Source organism: Sceloporus occidentalis, unplaced genomic scaffold (assembly GCF_023333645.1).
Source record: "Sceloporus occidentalis isolate IW3139 unplaced genomic scaffold, rSceOcc1.0.p SCAF_30, whole genome shotgun sequence".
Lineage (NCBI taxonomy): Eukaryota > Metazoa > Chordata > Lepidosauria > Squamata > Phrynosomatidae > Sceloporus > Sceloporus occidentalis.
Genome location: NW_028317010.1, coordinates 7,953,613 through 7,973,491, shown reverse-complemented (window position 1 = coordinate 7,973,491; position 19,879 = coordinate 7,953,613). Strand labels below are relative to the sequence as shown.

Here is a 19,879-nt window from a genome sequence, read left to right as displayed (position 1 = left end):
CTCCTTATGCAGAGACTTTGCTTATACTTGGTTAAATCTTACATATAAATCAACCAAAATTAGCGGATTTGTTCACTTAAGAGTGCATTGATGGCATCATTCTGCTGTTGCTGTGATAAACGCACATAATTCACAAGTTGAGCATGCCACCTATTTGCTAAATGCATTGGAGATGTGCAGAATATTAAATCTACGTTTATATTCCAAGGCAAACTCTCAATGCAAATAGCTTAGGCCTTTTCCATTTAAATTTGTATTAGGAGATTACAAACACGTTATTTTTATTAAGGTACCTTATGAACCAAACTTTAAATCTACACTGAAGAACTATATTCAAAGCATTTTAAGAGTAAATTCCACTCAACAAAATTTTTTTTTTAAATCAAACTGCTATATGACTCTGACCTTGATTGTAAAAAAAACCCCCACATTATTTAATATTATGTATCTTTCTGTCTAATCTAAAAGTGGGCCCAATCCCATCAAAAAATTGCAAACATTGCAATAATTACTCAGATATCTTCTTTTTAACCCACTGTAACTTAATTGAGTGTTTACAAGAAATACGTCAAGTAAAATTGTGGTTTCTAATGTTTTGGCCTAACCCCTACCCCAAAAGGGCAGACGTACAAATGTTTTTGTGATGTAGAATCTCAGAAAGAGATTCAAGGTTTAGTGGTGAGATCACACATAGGGGTGGGGCTAGTTGTTTATAGTGGGTGTGGAGTGGGAGGAAAGTGAGGATGGAGTAGGCTGATGTGGGTGTGACCAAATGCCTCTCCTGTGCCTCAAGAAAGAAGAAAGTGACCCAAAGACTCACAGAAACAATGCTTCACACAGAGACTCTGGGTCACATCTAGTACAGAGATGATGCTTTGGATCTGCACCAAAATTCTCATTGGCTCTTTTTTCAGCATATGTAACGCCATCAAGAAGACAACCTTTTAAAAAATGTTTTTTTTCATTTTCTGCTATAAAACATATAATGCGTTTCTTACTTAACTCACAGGATGCAGTTAATAAATAACATACAAGCCGTTTTAAACAGCTACAGTTGTAAAACACAGAACATTTTGTGTTATCCTTGGAATGTTGTTTGCCTATGGCCCTTGAGTTAATAACCCTGACATGCTCTTTATTCAAGTGACTCACCTGCAAAGCCTTCCATGTTCTCCACACAAATAATATACTTCATTTAATCCATACAACTAAAAACCTGCTGTGCTTACACAATTCAGGCTTAAGATAGTAGAATGATAACTCTTCTTTTAAAAAAATAATTAGTTTTGTTAAAGTGTTATCAAACTCACTCATTCCAGGCTCAGTCAGATAGCTGTATCGCTTACGCAAGGCTAGTGACACAAAGTTCTGGCGTCGATCCACTTTCTCTGTCTGCGGAGGAAAATAAAACAAACTAAGTGTTTACAATTCCAGGCTAATCTGTTTCTACTAATTATAGCTATATATATATACACACATATATATATATATATATATATATATATATATATATATATATATATATATATATATATATATATATTTATTTGTTTTACATATATTTTTTGTATTTTATTTGTATTATAAAACCATTACAACCAATTCACACAAACTACATTTAACCGATAATGACAAGATATAAACATTTGGCTTCTCTCTAACATTATCATATTACATTAAAAGACAAAGAAAATTCACATTACAATTTCAAAATGGACAAAAGGTGACAATGGGAATTGCAGAATCCTATATAGTACAGGTTTGGAAGAAGACATTTAATTAGTGTGATACATTTTGCACTTTTTGAGGGTGTGAGGATATTCCTGGGATGTAATTTGGCCCTCATGCTGAAGTAAATAACTAATAAACAGACCAGAATCCAGGACAACAAAGAAAATATATATTGCTCCTTCAAAGATTTTTTTTTTTACAAAAACTTGTAAATAATATGTACTCATGTAATGAGCACATGTACCCTATAGGGTGATTTCTGAAAATTATTCTAGTTTATTATTTTCAGTAATATTTCAGACTAACCTATAGCCAAAAACATAATTAGCTTTTAATATTAAGTGTAATCAGCAAATATTGGGTAATTTAAAAAACACATATGATTCTAAGCAAGGCCATCAATTGATATGGTATCCACAGAAAGCACACAAATAGGTTTATTCACAGAGTTTAGCCTATGCAAAGAGTGCTGGGAATATTCAGCATTCTCTAAACTAACCCCAGTTTTATGAGCCCAGTCCATACTGCTTTCAATGGGACTTGAACCACTTCTCCGGGTCACTAAGGGCAAACTCTGGGTCGAAGGAGTGGCGTTGTAGAACGTCCCACTCCCTGGCCATTTCCCATTAAAAATAGAGTGCGTCTTGCAACATTGGCAGGACTGCCCAATGATGTCTGCGCGGCCACCCGCAACATCAGCGTGAGCCCCTGCTGACGGCAGAGGGACCACCCACCGTCATCTGCGGGACCTTCTACCTGCATCCCACAAGGGAGACCTTTGAGGAGCCAGAAAGTTCCTCTCTTAGGATAAAGCATTCATTAAGTATATTCATGGGACTTGTGGAGGTCCACATATCTTTCTGAAATTGGGCTGGCCCTTTAATTGTTGTTATGGATGAAATGTTTTCTTTATGAGTTTCTCATAAATCTAACTCACCAGAGTCCTAAAAAATCATAGTTGCATTGACGTTTAAGCAAAGAATAATAATAAATAGCTGTGTTTATCTGAAGAAAGAATGGATGAATTTAGCCAATGAGAAAGATTTCACAGAAGAGAATCTTGTCTAATCCTGAATAATATAAGGAAATATATAATTAATATTACCTCATCATCTTGGTCTGACTCTGTTTCCTTTTGGATCCAAGATGCATTGCAGAGATAAGGTAAATTATAGTGGGCAGCAGGGAAAAGAATATTAGCACATTTAAAGGGGGAGAGGTAGGAAATACAGCAAGCACAGAATGAACAAAGACACAAGAAGTTAAGTCGACAGGAGATGCTAGTATCATATTAACAAGACAGGTTACTGGGCTAAAACAAGGGCACAAAATGGGAACTGAACAATTTCAAACACAAACCCAACAAAACAGCTGGAACAACACATATCTCTACAGTTTATTAAACACTCCAGCTGGCGTGGTCTATGAAGCATGCTATATATATATATATATATATATATATAGACTATATATCATGGAATTTACAATCCATAGCACCTGTGATGCTAGAGGTTATCCGTTCTCTGGCTTATTTCTAAACGCTAGAAGCAAAATATATATTTTTTAAAAAAACCACCTTAAAAGTGAAAACCAGAAATGGCATACCGTTTCAAAATACTAGAGAACATAGGAGTCTTGGGTGATATATACGCATTCAGGACTTCTGGGGTTCCTTCTTCAGATAGAACCAAATCTGAAGAAGGGGCCCCTTAAAGCTTATTTAATTAATAATTATTTTTATGTTAACTTAATAAAAATGTACAGTTACATCTAAAGTAATCTAATGTCTTGTCAGTTCTAGTTTTGTCATACCCTTTGAACACGTTTTGTAAGTAGTGCTGTGTAAATTGTTGGCAATATATACATAAAAGATAATAATAATAGTGCAAGTAATGACTATTACATTGGATGGAGGAGTTTAGTAATTTGTGAAACTCAAAAATAAACTCAAATAAAGCATAATCTGTCTGTAGCAAATCATGTTTGATGTTTAGGATAACCGAATTGTTTGTGCCAAGGTAAAGTGAACCCAACATAATCATATAACATGGTGGTACATAGTTTACACAGTACAGACTTCCAAGAGTTCTCCCACCTGCCTACATATGGACTTGCTACAAATTATGTAACTACAAATTATTTAACTAGGGATTTGGGTAGTAAACAAAGAAATCCAGATCTTTTAACTAGTCAACTATATCAGATTATATCCTTGATAACTGTATTTTTGTTTTGTTTGGCTTTTTTGTAGGGACTGACAATTATTTTGTTGCAAACACTTTGTTGCAAGAGGTCATACGATATCAGAACATTGTAGAATGCATATATATATATATTATATATTTATATAATTTTAGGGACTAAAATAGTTTTACACATAGTTGTGGTTTTGAAAGATGGGTACACAGTGACTCAAATCTAGAGCTTCCAGTCAAAGTTTCTTGTGCTTAAGTACGTCCTTTCAATGTAATACATAAAATATGGATTTCTAATAGGTGTGTATATACTTAAAATCGGCAAAACCCAATTAACTAGATGCATAATAAACAAATGTTTTGGAAAGTTATGGGTCCATGTTACATTACAGCAGACTTGCGTTTGTACAAATGTTGGAGCTGAGCGGGGATTATTATGGTGATGAAAATATTTGTCAAACCAAAAAGCAGTTTATTTGGGGGATTTATATATATAATTAACACCCATTCACAAGCTATAGAACAGAAATATCATTATTGGGACAATGGCTTAAGAGCACTGGGAAAAAATAACTTCTTATGTGTATATTGCTGCAAAAAAAGCTATAAAGTTTAACCCATCCTCTGAAACTAACATATTACTCTTACTTATAAATGACCCTAATCGATCCTAATGGGAGAGGAGGTTTTCACCTGGCAGTCAACTAGCATGATAGAAAGATACCATGGAACATAGTAGTACCAATTCAGTGAAAAAATACCTTTTTCTGAGTTGGAAGGGTAATATTTAAGTTGCACACAGCAGTTTGTGGCAAGCCTTTTGTAGTTTTCGGCTCTTTCAGAAAAGAAAGTCGGCCACAAGGTTCTTGGCTTGGGTCACGGACCTAAAAGAAATAGGAAAATGACATTTTAAATTAAATTTTACTTAAATGTAATCATTACAAGCACAGTTAATGTTTTGCTGCTTAAACATTTATTATGATAATTTTCAGTGTAGTCATCCTAGGGAGAGGGGTTAGGGAACACGGCTTCAGTGTTACAACTGTTTGGTGTTGCTCTTTTTTATAGTGTATTCAGCATCCAATTCCTGATGATTCCTTGATTTATACAAGAAAACCCAGTAATATCTCTGGAATTAACAAAATAACAGGTTGATCCATACTGATCTAGAAAAAATGTAGCAAAAAAAAAATTAACATTTTGTCCTGATTTGTGATGAGGAGCACTAATGATAGTTTATCCCCTCAAAATGATTGTTCATATAGCATCTTGATAAAAAGACTTGATCTGAACTGATCTATCAAAAGATCTAAAAAGCCAGTTTGGGTGGCTAACCTTACTGACCTACATCTGGACAGATACTTCTCCAGCGTGCAGAACAAAACCCTACTTAGGCCAGAAGATGTGATACGATATCATACAAATAATTAATAACATTAAGTGATATGATCAATTTACCTTCACAGAAAATGGCAGTCTGTTTTCCTTAAATGCGTAGAAATTAAATATCAGCTGCTGTCCTCCTTTTGTCAGAGGAGCTAGATTTCCATAACAGTCAACATGGATAGGCTTTCCTTCTAGAACCTATAAACATTGCAATCAACAGTAAGAAAGGTAAGTATTTTCCTAAAGGCTGAAAGTTATACCTAGCTCGAAATTTTAATTTTCAATACCAATAAGAATATTAAAATAGGTTACAAAAGATGTTACAAAAGCTTTCTGGACAGTTTACATTAGGTATACTATCCATAAATACACTATCCAGCACAGAATATCCATAAACTTTACGGAGCCCAAATTATCCACAACAGACAACACAAAGCAAGTTTCAGCAACATAGCCTGCATCAAACCAATGAAGTTCAAGTTATGCAGCTTGGAATGACTATATATAAATTTTATCTGTAATCAGAAACCCACCTCTATGTCTTTACTCCTTGCCACCTCTTCGAAGTTCTCCTGCTGCTCCAATGTCTTGTCCACTTTGTCATCAGTCATACAGAAGCAGCGCAATTTTGCCTCAACTGGGTCATTCATTTTGGCAAAAACCACAAATTTGGCCATGTATGGAACACAAATTAGTTCTCTGTAGAGCTGGGTTGCCAAACTAACTGTCTCCGGGATCTGATGGCAGTCGCCAAGCCAAAACCTGCACAGAAAATGATGTTACAAAATGTAATACAAAGATTAAGGGGGCTGTGGCAGGAAAAAACAGAACAGCAAATATCTGACTAGCTTGTCTACAATTTGGAGTGAAATGATCTAGAATGAGTAATTACCGCCAAGGTATTTATACAAACGCTTAACCCATGGCATATGTAGTGCCACTGGTTATTGGCAAGTTAATGTTAGACGTTAGAAATATTATTCAGTAACTTTGGCCCTCTGAAAAGGTCCTCATGCAAGCTAAGCGCTCAATGAGAAATATGTCAAATGTCTTTACACATACCTGGCTGAGACATTGGTTGTAAAAGAAACACAGTCATTCACAAATGTCAAAGGTGTCGTTCCTGTGATATCCTCCCACTGAGCCGGGGATGTCCCACCTGTCATAAAGGAAATATTTCAAAAATGGTTTGTTAGACTGGTTAGGAAAGTATAAGAAAACACAGAGCACCATGTTTGACTATTTAGAAGAGTGGAATATATAACTGGGGCATGTATTTTTCTAGTAAAAGCCTTCATTATTGCATTAAAGACTACCTAGAACAGGGTACGTGCCCAGTTCAAAGTCATTCTATGAACTTGCCTTTTTTTGCTGAGGACCCTAGGCTTGGAGGAGATATGTTCAGCATTCTGACATGTGATAAACTTAATTTTTTACATGTTTAATAAATACATATTAAAGTACTTTAATATACATTCTTTGATGGAGAGACTTATTGAGTTTTATTGATATACCTTAATCCTGTGCAAATTAGAATGTACACATTATATATGGCAGACTGCATGCTTAAATATTGTTTCATAAGAAACAATTGCATATTTATTGGTGTTTATGTCTATAAAATGTATAGCTGGGTCAGGTTTTAAATGCATTATCCAACGTACTTTAATGTAACTTTAAACTCATTGGCTTGTACATACAATGAATAAGTGTGTACTCACCTGTAATACTGCACAAGAGTCTCAGGCTGGGTGTTGTGTCCCCTTTGTAACCATTGCTGACCCCTTCTCCTGATGGAGGTGGCACTGGAATTGTCATGGTGATCGGCTTGTGAAATTTCCTTCGCCTTGGCTCCACAGTGACAATTGGGCTGAAAGTTGCTCTGTTTCCAATAACTTTTTTGGCTAGTTCATCAGGTACCGGCTGTGCCTATTCAGTTTTTTTAACGACAATTACAAAACTTAATCAGCCTTTAGATAAAAGTAGATAGAATAAAATTATAACTTTTTTTTTCCTTTTACAGATAACAACAGGGCTGGGTTCCATAAGTTGAGCCAAGCATGTCACTGAAATGTGGCTTTTCTGGTTGTTGAGTTAGTAGCACATATATCAATAGTTGGAGAGCAAGGTGGGCTCTATAACCCATCAAGTTATGCTTTTAATTCCCCTTCTACCCAATTGCACATGTTGTGTGGGAAGAGGCATGTCGTTCCCTCTTAGTGTTTTAACTTGCATACCCTCACCTGTAACTCACAAAATTCAAAGTCAGATGTACTCGCATCTACTAGCAAGCAACAGATATTAGTGAATGTTCAAGAAACTTTGCAAGTGTTAAGAAGTGAGTTCAAATTAACCCTAGCTTTTAAGTGAATAGAATAAGATGTGTCAAAAGAACCTGCAGAAATGCTTCATGTTGGGTCTATGTAGTTTTTGTGAAGTACTATAATGTTACATACTATAGTGCATTTTTTTTTAAAGAAACCCGTGAACACATGTTGAGTCCCTTGGTTTGTATTAATCTAAGATTATTGCCACTAGTGAAGATGGTCCCCAAACTAATTTCACTTAGGGCCACTCCTGATTACCAGATATTACTGAAACGTTGATACATACATGTTTCAATATTTCCTCATAATTTAAAATAAAAAAGTAACATCTAGAGCTGGATTTGTATTTTTTCTTACCTGTAGTCCTACTCGAATTCTTTTGGTCAATGCCCCTTCTGGGAAGGACGCTTGTACGAGTGGTACGGTGGTACTTTTAAGTACCCCTCCCTCAGGCCCAATTTGGTTGCTTTCTTGCTTAATACGTGAAACAACAGCAAAATATTGAGGAAAGTCCTTTGTAACAATTCTACAGACTCGCTTTTTTTCCAGCTCTTCTGCAGTGTCTAGCTCTGAGAAAAAAGAAAATACTGGTTTCAATGCATAGCGTATTCAAAAACAAAACAAAAAACGTAAAAGTAACAGAAAATACATAAGTGGTATTTCAGCCACATAGTAATGGATTTTTGGTGATATTGCCCAATTGTGTTCCTTTTTTTCGCTTGTGGGCAAACATGATCATAAGACCCAGAGGGGAACTTGTGTTGGGACGTGTGGCAAGAGGCTCGGAGGAGTGGGGCCACTGGCATGACCACCTACCTTAGCTGAATACCTACATGGTCATGAAGAAGCTACAGGGAATATCTGTGCTGCAAAAGCACACTTTTCTATTGATTTTACAACTCCTTGTGTCAGAGGACCTTGCCAACTGGTCAAAGTGAAACTGTGGCAGCAGGACAGTGCCAAAAAAAAACGAAGAATTGGGACAGATGAGATAACTAAGAAGTCTTGTATGCTTTGATAAAAGCACGGAAACTCACTTGTTGGGAGGATATATAATAAGTTTGTTGGATATGATGTAAATGTGTCTCATATAAGGAATTGGGTGATCATGTGTGCCAAATTGCCAGGGATAGTCCTGACAGCGAAGGACCTTGTCCCTTGCCCCTGAATGAAAATGTTTTACAAAACCTACATGTATTTAAGTCAAGCTGATGCCACATGGACTGCCTATGTATAAGCCCATGTGAAAATACAAAACTGCTTCAGAGGCGGATTTGTGCCTGTTAAGTCAGATTTCTAATAAAGCACCCTTTCCAGAGAGAAGTGGCCTATCTATAGTAGCCTATATTTAAATAGTTTTGTGTGGTCTGATACAAGTAAGGTGGACAATGAAGGAGAAAAAACTTATAGGGAGAAATGATAGTCAGAGAAAGGCTAACAGGATAAAAAAAAAATGGTACAAGCGGCAGAAACAAATTCACTCTCTGAATGGTTTTGGATTTATATGCAACCATCCCCCTTGAAATCCTTCACCCAGTGCCACCGAGTTCCCAAATTAAAATGTGGTCAACATAGATTATTTATTTACTCAGCAACACTACAAGTGGGCAACTGCAGATGTATCTCATTTGAGATGCCTCATGCCAATTGGCAGGGGTTGCCCTTAAATATTGCCCCTTCACAAAACATATTTGAATGTTTAGAGATATTTACTTATGAATTCCAGAAGGTGGCACTGCGATCAAACCACATAAAGAAGTGTGAATGGTTAAGGAATAATATTATTATTTATTGTTTTATATAGCCTCATCATATTCAGCAGGGCTTCTAAACAAATCAAAGGATGGTACCAATTTTTAATATATACAAACTATTACTGAAGACTAATTGATCACATAATATTGTATATTACTATATACCATTTATTTGCTGAAGACCAATCACATGTAATATTTGACATTACTTTTAAAGCATCACGCAATTACATATGGCATCCGTTAACTAAATTATACAATTCTTTACGTCATTATTCATTATGAAGGTCCAACCCCACCGAGGTTCTGCTGCAGGTTGAGCTTGGCTGGCCCTGTATAATGCATTGTTTAATTAGTGAGATGTATTGACCCACTGAATTATGCATTATACAGGGCCTGCTCAGCCTTTCTTGATGGAGAATCCTGCCAGCGTTGGCCCTAATGAGTAGTGAGAGATTTAAAACCACAAGGTTGCAAACTCTCCTTCCAATTCCCTTTAGTGAATGAACCCCAATATATCAGTACTTATTATTATATTACATAAATTACATTATTCTTCCAAGAAGAAGCACAAAACTGTAATAAATATAGGAATGTAGACCAACCTTCATCCATACCATGGACCAACTCATTCAGTTCTTCAAGTCTGCAATCATATGAATGCTCTTTCCAGGATTCCCCATTTTCGCTCCTTAATACAATCAATTCCCTTTCTTTACTCCGCATGGATCCAAAGTGGGGAATCTCCACTATTACAGGTCTGTACAAAAACAAAAGAGTGGCTTTTACAGAAGTCACGGTTATTTCTACACCTGATGCTGCCACTTCTTTACAAAACACAGAAAAAAATAATAATATAGGTTAAAAAGCTGCAAAATCCAACAGTTTTAAGAACAAATTTGATTAATCGGTATTATACAATTACAAATATCAGTAGAAAAATATGTCTGCACATTATCTAAAGTATTTGTATGGTATAGTACGTATCTTTTTCTTCATTTTAAATAAAAGCTACTATTGTAAATAAAACTCAGAAAATCTAATGTGATTAACAGGCCAAGCTCTGATTCTGCAGCTTTCTAGTATGATAAGACAGTATCGATATTTTCCTACAGAGGTTGTACAGATATCATCAAGTCAGTTTTTTTATGGAAGAAGTAAAATATCGCCCACATAACATAACCAATAAAAAAGTACTCTCCGAAGAACTTAAATAATGGTTCTAGATCCAAGATAACAGTTGTTTTGTTAATATATATATTTTGTAAATAATACTATATTTTTCTTTGTTTATTGCTTAATTTGACAGATTTTAATTATTTAGAATAAATGTCAATTTTATGATAAAATACAATTTTGTGAAGTTTTTAGGCAAACAACCATAATACTGTTGAACAGACCCATGTCAAGAGGAGGAAATACAATCTTTGCAGGTTAATAGGTCAGATACTGTCTGCTTAGTGTCAAGGACAACATGTCAGTGTTCATGGTATTTAACAAGACTGTTCTTAGAGAAGGTATTCCACAGTCATTTAGGAGATTCATTATTTTCTAAATATTCAAGTATTTGCTAATTCTAGATTTTTTCTAAAAGGATTCTCTATAAATGTCATTTTTTGTATTATGGAATATGCTTTTACAGATTAATAAAAACGATATTGTGAGTTACATTGGTTAGGGACACAAATAAGTAAATTTCCATGCATGATAATTAAATTTAGGAAGAAAAAACATATTCATATTTAATATACACTTTGTTATTGTTATTTGGGTAGAGTTAGTAGCCTGTATATTCTGCATATTGCATACTACATCTTGAATATCCTATAAGACTGTAAATTGCAAGGTGCGGCCTCCATGGATGCATCCTGGTGCCATGTGTTCTCTAGGTAAGCGACGCACCCGCACCCGGCCATCCACGTGACGTAAAAGAAAACCTGATTCATCACACTAGGCCACCTTCTTCCATTGCTTGATGGCCCAGTTCTTATGCTCACATGCCCAGTGTAGGCGCTTTTGGCAGTGGACAGGGGTCACCATGGGTACCATGACTGGCCTGCGGCTACGCAGCCACATACTCATCAAACTGTGATGCACTGTGTGTTCGGACACCTTTACCAGCATTAACAATTTAAGTTACAGTAGCTCATGTTGGATTTGACCAGAAGTGTTGGATTTGACCACATGGGCCAGCCTCGCCCCCCACCTGCATCAATGAGCCTTGGTTGCCCATGACCCTATCGCCAGCTCACTGCTTTCCTTCCTTAGACCACTTTTGATAGGTACTGACCACTGCAGACCGGGAACACCCCACAAGAGCTGAAGTTTTGGAGATGCTCTGACCCAGTCATCTAGGCATCACAATTTGGCCCTTATCAGAGTTGCTCAGATCCTTACACTTGCCCATTTTTCTTCTATAAGCTTTGTGGACTAATACACCCCCCCACTGAAAGGTGCCAAAATACCAGACTATCAGTCTTATTAACTTCACCTGTCAGTGGCCATAATATTATGGCTGATCAGTGTATAGCCATATCACATATTTAGGAAATATTTAGCTCTATTTTAAGCTCTATAGATATTAAATCACCTAAAACAGTACAGCGACCTTTCAAGTGTCTATGGTAAAAATCTATCAACACCTTTTTTTGTGTCACATGACAAGAGTTCCCAACAAAAATGTGAACAAAGCAAATGACAATGATTAACAAAAATATTTCTGTGAAGTGTTTTTACATTCAACAATACTAGAGAATATGTTTAAAATGCTGTTCGTAATTACATTGCTATATTTAGCAGAGCAGGTGGAACAGCACTTTTAATAAACTCAAAAACAAATGAAGTTGAATGCAAGTAATGATCAGTGTAGTCTACTATGGATGTCTGCATTATATACAAAATAAGGTTGAAAGAGCAGTAAAGCAAATGTTAACATTGAAAAGGGAAGCAAGTTTTCTTTGGCTTCAGTTTCTGTTCTGTAATTTCTTTATAGTGTTTTGATGCTAAACAGAATAATAGAATGTATATCCCGCGCCTCTTCTAACTTAAAGGGGTCTAATGCAGCATTACATAGATGTGCTAGTACAACAAATTAATTTACTTGGCTGTAAATTAAACTTGGCACCGAGTATTTAACTTTCATTCTGCCATAAGAAGCACCTACTCGGCGTGTGATTAGCCCTACTCCATCTCTGACTATCCACGCACCTTAATGGAGCCACTAAGTAGAGCTCTGGATTGCCAATGCGGTCCTATGTGGTCTGTATGGATCTGACCAAAATATTTTATTAATTGCTAAACTGAGTCTATGGCTCATTTCTAGACATTAAGTGGCAGGATCTGTTAATAAAAAGGGCCAGTGATCTGCTAGAAATTCTTCCTATATTCTACACCAGTCCGCAAGAGTAGGGTCCTGGCGCCCCCCACTCGCTGCCCATTCCCCCTTACATGAAGGTGTGTCCTGCAACGTCAGTGGGACCGCCGCAACATCAGCAAGCAGTTCTGGCCACATCTCACGGGGGGGGGGGGGTAAAAGTTCCAGGGTGTGTATACACCTCTATAGCATATATTGTGTAGGATTAATTAAATCTCAATTTTGTATTATATCTGATCACAACTAATTCGTTTTTACTATTATTATAATAACGAATCAAGTCCATGCATAAATAAATTATGAAGCCATATGATTACTGATCAATCATTTGGCTTGTATGTTCGTGATGAATGCAGAATTCAGCTCTTAATTCATTATCTTGTAGAGGCATATCATTGTTCATCACTGTCCGCCTTAAGTAAACCAGTACTGTGTACACAGTGGACAGGATGATAATTCATACATCAAAAATCTCTTTGTAAACATTTGGGGTATTAGCCGTTTTACTTGAGGGTACCAAGCAACCCTCAGTGAGGGTATGAAGATTTTTCATCTCGACTGCCTTTTCAGCTGTAGTTCCAGAAAACTGTCCCGGACTATATGTGGGTCAACTCGGGACATATATATTTCACCTTCCTTATCCTCTGACCTTGACTTTTGTTTATGCTCATTGCAAAACTTAAACATACTGAAAACGTCTGAAATCGGAGGGCCAAATGGACATTGTATCCATGCTACTGTAAACAGTGCCGCTGGCCACAGGTTCTGTATATTTAGATTACCTGACATTTGCATCAATATGCAGTATGATCTTACAACTAACGCTTTTTAAGATTAAAAGGCTAATCCTGGTATAATGCCAGTAAAATTGGCTCAAGCATTTAAGGCCAAAATGCCAGTTTAGTAGGTCATGACACTGCTCATCAATCAATTATATTTAACAGTGTACTTTACTTTGATGGTAAGGGGCCATTTGTCAGGTAATTTTGCTTTAAAGTTGTTAAAGCCACTACTGAGCTCTTCTGTTTGAAAACAATATGGTCACACACTACATTGCTCACTTAGTTACCCAAGTCTGTCTTATTATAGAGATAACTATGAATACACCAAAAATTGAACAAACAATTCCACACAGATGCCTCTATGTGTCACAAAAAAAACTATTTTTTTGGTTGCCTGTAAATACCTTCTCTTGAACAAAGTAAAATAAAAACAGCAACTCTCCAAATTGCAATGTAATTGATGCAGCATAAAACATTTCAAACGAAGGGAGTCATGAATAGCGAAGAAAATAAAATTTGCTGTGAGTTGTACATGCCTAGAAGCACAAATATATTTAGCACTTTCAATACAAGCCACTCATTATCCTTTCAACATCAGGAATGGACTGAAAGTCACGGAAGAAAAATTATATAAAGGAAAAAAAATAAATAAAAAATAAAAAAATCGACAAATAAAAATGTAGATGAAAAAAATAATAAGATACAAACGAAACCCTTGGACAATTCGTATCTTTGATATTTTGCTTTAAGAGTGCAGCATCCTACCCAATAAATTTTGTTCCATGAGGCCCAAGCTGCAGGATTCGGCTAATCAAGCTTTCTCCCTCGTTAAGAGGGGGGGAATTGGTGGGAAGATGCAGTTTACTGAAAAAATCCATGCAGCAGGAAGAGAAATAAGAAGGGGGGAATATTAGGGTCAACTGCCATTCCAGACAGAATTTCCCAAACATACGCCATGACTTGGCGTCTGGTTTGGAAATAATTCTTCATAATAAAACTTTTGCATGCATACTAAGGGATATCATTGTAGGGGTGAAGGTGATTTGTATTGGTTATTATGTACGAAGATTTAAGGCAAAAGTAAAAGCATCGGCATTATTAAAAACAAAACAGCTAACCACATAAAAAATGTGATGCTATCTCCAATAAAATTTGCATTACAGCATCATGTACGAGAAACAGTAATCCTACATCTAACAGTGATAAAATCAGGAAATTTGACAGTTTAAATCATTTTTGTACAGTAATCATTGTTGTGAATCCCATTTCTATTCATCCATATTTGTACTCTGTTAGGACGCATTCATTTTAAAAGTGGAGAAAAAGAGAAGATTTATTAAAAGATGAACATCGTAGCAGCTCACAGACTGATGATTAGAGGTAATTATGCATCAATAAAACAAAAGTGATTCCTTATATTTTTTTCTACCAATCCAAAGGCCAGTTTTAGGTATAAAAACATCTTGAATTTGAGAAAAGCCTTTGCAGGGTCCAAAGCATCTTCCAATGATATTTTAATCCATTATAATACTATTTTGCGGAGTGCTCATTTGGACCCTTGGCAGAAGGCTCAGCTTGCACTAGTATTATGATGGCAGCAATGCAGGGGTCTGTACTGGTTGATTGCTTTGAGAGTTTGAGACAAGTTATATCCGGCCACTTTGATTCTAGGTAAAACATGTGAGAAGGGCAGTACAATCGGAAAACATCTGCAACAAGCATCGGGAGGTTAGGCATAGTTTGATTATTAGTTGTAGGAATACAAACTTTTTTACAAAGTTTGATTTATTAAAACATACAAAAGTGTTATTACTTAAAGAACATACCCCAAAAACTGTGCACCAGCTGGGCCCATTTCGACCAACCTACTGGCTAGTCCCTCTCCTTCAACCATTGGTGGAGGTGTCGCCAATTTGTGCCTCTTGACCAGACGACAGGTTATACGGGTAGGTGCTGTACATTTACGCGGTGGGATAATGATGCGCATCCCGTTATGTCGACTTCCTCTCATTGATCCTCCACGTGCATCTACCATAAAGCTAACCAGGAAACTGCAAGGAACAGAGAAAAATGTTTCATACATGAACGATGGGTTTGACACAAGCTGGAAGAACATACCATGACAAAATACTCTAGAAGTGCATGAAAATCAGTGATAACATCTAGAGTTTCCAATGCTACTCATGCTTAGTGTCTATAATTAGTACTAATCAATTAATATTTGTAGGATCACTGCAATATTAAATCAACCAATGCTCTATACTAACAAATAGAAGTAAGGATTTCTAAAGCATGCAACGAAATAGAACCTGATCATAATGAACCTTATGATAAGCTATGGTAAGAACAAAAGAACTGACTGATTACATAATTTATTCTTGTATCATCACTCAGAATAACTAACCACCAACAGAGACATTCATAACCCCATGTGGTGCCAATTTACTGTTCACAGCTGGAAGCAATTTCATTGAAACACACCTGGGAACTTCAAAGGGTAGGTTTACCAGAGCACTCCCTGTTCCAGTAGTATATTAGGTTTGCCAAGGGGCTAGCTGTGCATGGAACCATGGTGCTAGCCTCCAGACAGCCTTAACTGGGTGGGTAGTGGGTGGGTAAGTGGAGTGGGACCCAGAGACCTAGGGAAACAGAGCTTCACCAGAGACTCAGGGTGGATATTATGGGCCATGGGAAATGTCATTTTATAAAATATTAATAGCTATGCCAAATTTCAGACTCAAAGATTTTTCTTACTACATAAGTTTGATAAATGTTAACTTTTCGCTCACAATAAGCCAGTTTCATGTTTCCTATACTATTAAATAAAACAGGTGCCTTTTACCAATTGAGGAAAACCATTTTCTGGCTTTATCAAATCTTTAAGACCTATCACAGCTTTATACAATTGCATTTTTAGTTTCAGATGGTTGAGAAACATATGACTCTGTACTATTGTCTACAGCACTTGTTTGGTTAAAAGGAACCAGGGAAGCTGCAAATCCTTCCACACTGGCAGGGAATCTGATCCAGCAGGACATGGTTCACGACTGCTCACAAGTAACAGGATACATGACAAGAGATGTTCAGTCTAAAGCATGTAATGCTAAATCCCCTTAACCCTATGAATGCCAGAAGTGGCTACCCACAAAGCAAAGGACAAATACTATTTAGAGAAATAAATGATATCATAAGTATCAATGAGACAATGTTTTCATATTTTGTAACGCATACTAAATATGTATTGCTCTTAATTAATCCTATAGAGGGTAGTTCAACTGTGTTGTAGCCAGTGTAAAATTAGAAATAAAAATAATAAAATGTTAGTATAGTTAAGAAGAAATAAAATCACAAAGGTCAGCAATGTCACCTTAAATCATACAGCGGAAGTGAAGAGAAATAGCTGCAAAATAGTATAGAAAGCAAAAACTAAGTCATAAAAAGTAAATAAACACAAGGTAGCAAACTGTGACTTAACCCCTTAATGAAAAAGCCCGTACATGTACGGGCTCAAAATGCATTGTTTTCAATGGGTTTAGGGACCGCCCATTGTCCTTAACGCAAGCTCCAGTTAGACATTGATATGTTAAGAGTGAACGTAACTTGGATGGGGGTGGCTATGGCCAAACCATGCTTCCCTGTCTTATGCCGAATCCCTGGGAAGCCGCTCTACACCTGTAGACTAGGGGTCAAACCCCTCAATTTCCCATGTATATTTCTAAGGCTTTTGTATGCTCAACAGATCAAAAACCAACAGGTGGTACTCCATTGTTTCATTCAACCTCCAAACCTGTAATTCCAATGCCCTAGGTCAGCATTACAAAGGCTGGACTTAATGGATGTTGATGTCATTTTACATACCATATAAAGGAGTTAAGGGAAGTTGCTACAGGGTACAAATGACCAAAAAGCAAACAACAAAAATGTCTTTGACTAGTACCAAAAAATAGTCGTGGTTTTTATTTTTCACTTTTTAGTATATTTTCCAAAAACAGAAATGTCTACATTCTACAAAGTATAAACAGAGCTGGTTTTAATGAGTTAACTCAAACTGCCGGTAAGAAGTTTATAGACTCGGTACTTAATATGAATGATTTTTAATAAATATATAAAAAAATGTAAGTTTGTAATTTAAGCAAAAAAACAAAACAAAGACTACATAAAAAGCGAATTCTAAAAAGCAAAAGCTTAGACTGCTGATTTAATGACATATGTACAGAGGGAGAATGTTAATATTAAGCAAAGCACAGTACAACGTATGTTATAGCAGAAGCTGTTGTATTTCAGAAAAATGTTGAGAATATCTCAAAATTTACTAACAAAAAACCCATAATGTGCATATTTAAATTGCACTGGCATTATTGACCTTTCGTATTTAAATGTTCAAATATAATAACAGCCAATAGAAAGGCATTACTCACCCAGAATGCACTGGACTTGAGACCAGATTCACATTGTCCAAAGTGTCTGCAGCCCAGCTATAGTGTCTTAGAGAATCTGAATCAAATTCTCTTGTGAATGACTGGTGCTAAAACGATAAAGTTTTACAACAATTAGAGAGCGACAAAAAAGTACAATCATGAACGACAAAAAACTGCACAATATTTAGAAGGTGGGTGAATTTTCTTCTGGATTTTATTTATAGTAAGGTGATGATAACTTTTGATACATTTATTAAAAATGACTTATTCATACTTGCCACGTGTAAATAAAACATATACAAACATGTACAAAAGAATGTAACTTTGGTCTATAATGTACAAGCAAACACATGCCAGTATATTCATTTTATTATCATACTACAGTATATGTATATATAGTATACCATATCAGGTACGAAGACATCTGTTATTGGACAGTCCTTGCGTCCCCTATCCCAACCTTACTCATGCCACATAAGCCAGTCCATGAAATTCTCATCCCTAAACTCAGGTATAGGTATTAGAACAATCAGAGGTGCCACGGACTACTATTTAGAGATAAGTGCTTGTAATATAGTTTGCATAAATTTTGTATAAAAATGATTAGTTTAAAGGTCAGATCCCTTTAAACTGGCCAAAGTCCAAAATCCCTTTAAACTTTAAAAAGTCCAAAATGGCTGCCTCTTTGTACCATGAAAAGCATCATCATCAGTGCTTTTTTGGTAAAGCTGATTAGCTCTTATAGGACTATCCACCTCGAGGGAGAGGTTGCATCAGTGTGGTAACCGTTTCTCCTTCAGCAAAAGCATTAATGTTAATAAATCTGGTCCTGTAAAACTGCACTGAAAGCAGTGAAAAGTACACAACATACAAATCTGTGAATCTGTTGAGGCCTCTCATCCTGAGCTATGATCTCTGGTTTCTGTCAATGTCAGCACAGCTGGCTGTCTTGGGTCAGATATGTAAATTCCAGCCTTTGACCCTGTGGGCGCTGGAGGGTATGTAACTATTTGGTGCTAGCAGTGCTGTGTGCTTATACAATATTTAATACACAAAAAATAGAGAAGACCTGGATTCTCCTTTCTAGTTTGCATTGAATTCTAATTCAAGTATAGTTGGGGGCCATTTTCCTGCAAGTCTGTGGAACACGAATTGTGTTTTACACATACCCCCCAACAGTCCTGATTTTCCTTGGACTGCCCAGGTGGGCAGCTGCCTTTCATCTGCCTTGACCAGCCCAGAAAGCTACAAACTCACAGGAGGTCTGTGCTGCACATACTCCCATTGTAGCTCCCATATGGCCACCTTGCTACTGGGTAGTCATACCCGGCTATGGGTACAGCCACGCTCCCCAAAACAGCTCTCCCGATGTGTTTTTATGGAATATTAATGGTTAAATATGAAATTGTTTATTGGTGCTTGGTGGTTAGGACAGCGGGGATACAATGATTTCAATATTTGAGCAGTAATATTTTCAAAGAGAATCAAAATCCTTAATTTTAATAATCAAGGAAACCATTAAAAACATGTGCATTTAATACACAATTGAAAAAATATAATTTTGTTATCTGGAGATGTTCCTTAATGTGCGATAAGGAAGCTGTTCATACTGTCATATGAGCTAATTAAGATCATACTGATCAACTTAACTTACTGCATGTATTCATTAAAAAATGCGACTTAAATGTTACTCTGAAATTCCAGTGTCACTGGATGATAAATGGGTATTTATTCATTTCTAAACTTGTCCATTTCATTCTTTTTTCTCTAAAAACAAAATCCGTCTCTCTTTCTCAAATAAATACAGGTCCAAACAGATGACAGTTTAGAATATGAAAAGATTATATACCATTCCCATGGGCCCTGCAAAACACAAGCAACTGGATACGTTTTCAAGATTAACCAGAAGGGAC

At 36.3% G+C, this 19,879-nt stretch overlaps 1 protein-coding gene across 2 annotated transcripts in view; it reads right to left on the bottom strand.

Annotated features, from left to right (window-relative positions):
• LOC149299004 (ankyrin-3-like) overlaps positions 1-19,879 on the bottom strand; it is a 138,309-nt gene that overhangs the window by 20,311 nt on the left and 98,119 nt on the right. Inside the window, exons 26-36 of one of the 2 annotated variants that reach the window (XM_089486694.1) lie at positions 17,967-18,073; positions 15,375-15,599; positions 9,999-10,153; positions 7,997-8,208; positions 7,034-7,241; positions 6,375-6,471; positions 5,846-6,074; positions 5,385-5,510; positions 4,688-4,810; positions 2,837-2,863; positions 1,311-1,392 (exon numbers count right to left, since the gene is read on the bottom strand). In XM_089486694.1, coding sequence (XP_089342820.1) covers positions 1,311-1,392; positions 2,837-2,863; positions 4,688-4,810; positions 5,385-5,510; positions 5,846-6,074; positions 6,375-6,471; positions 7,034-7,241; positions 7,997-8,208; positions 9,999-10,153; positions 15,375-15,599; positions 17,967-18,073 — 1,591 coding nt within the window. The remainder of the gene's footprint in view (positions 1-1,310; positions 1,393-2,836; positions 2,864-4,687; positions 4,811-5,384; positions 5,511-5,845; positions 6,075-6,374; positions 6,472-7,033; positions 7,242-7,996; positions 8,209-9,998; positions 10,154-15,374; positions 15,600-17,966; positions 18,074-19,879) is intronic. The other variant, XM_089486695.1, reaches the window with a different exon arrangement.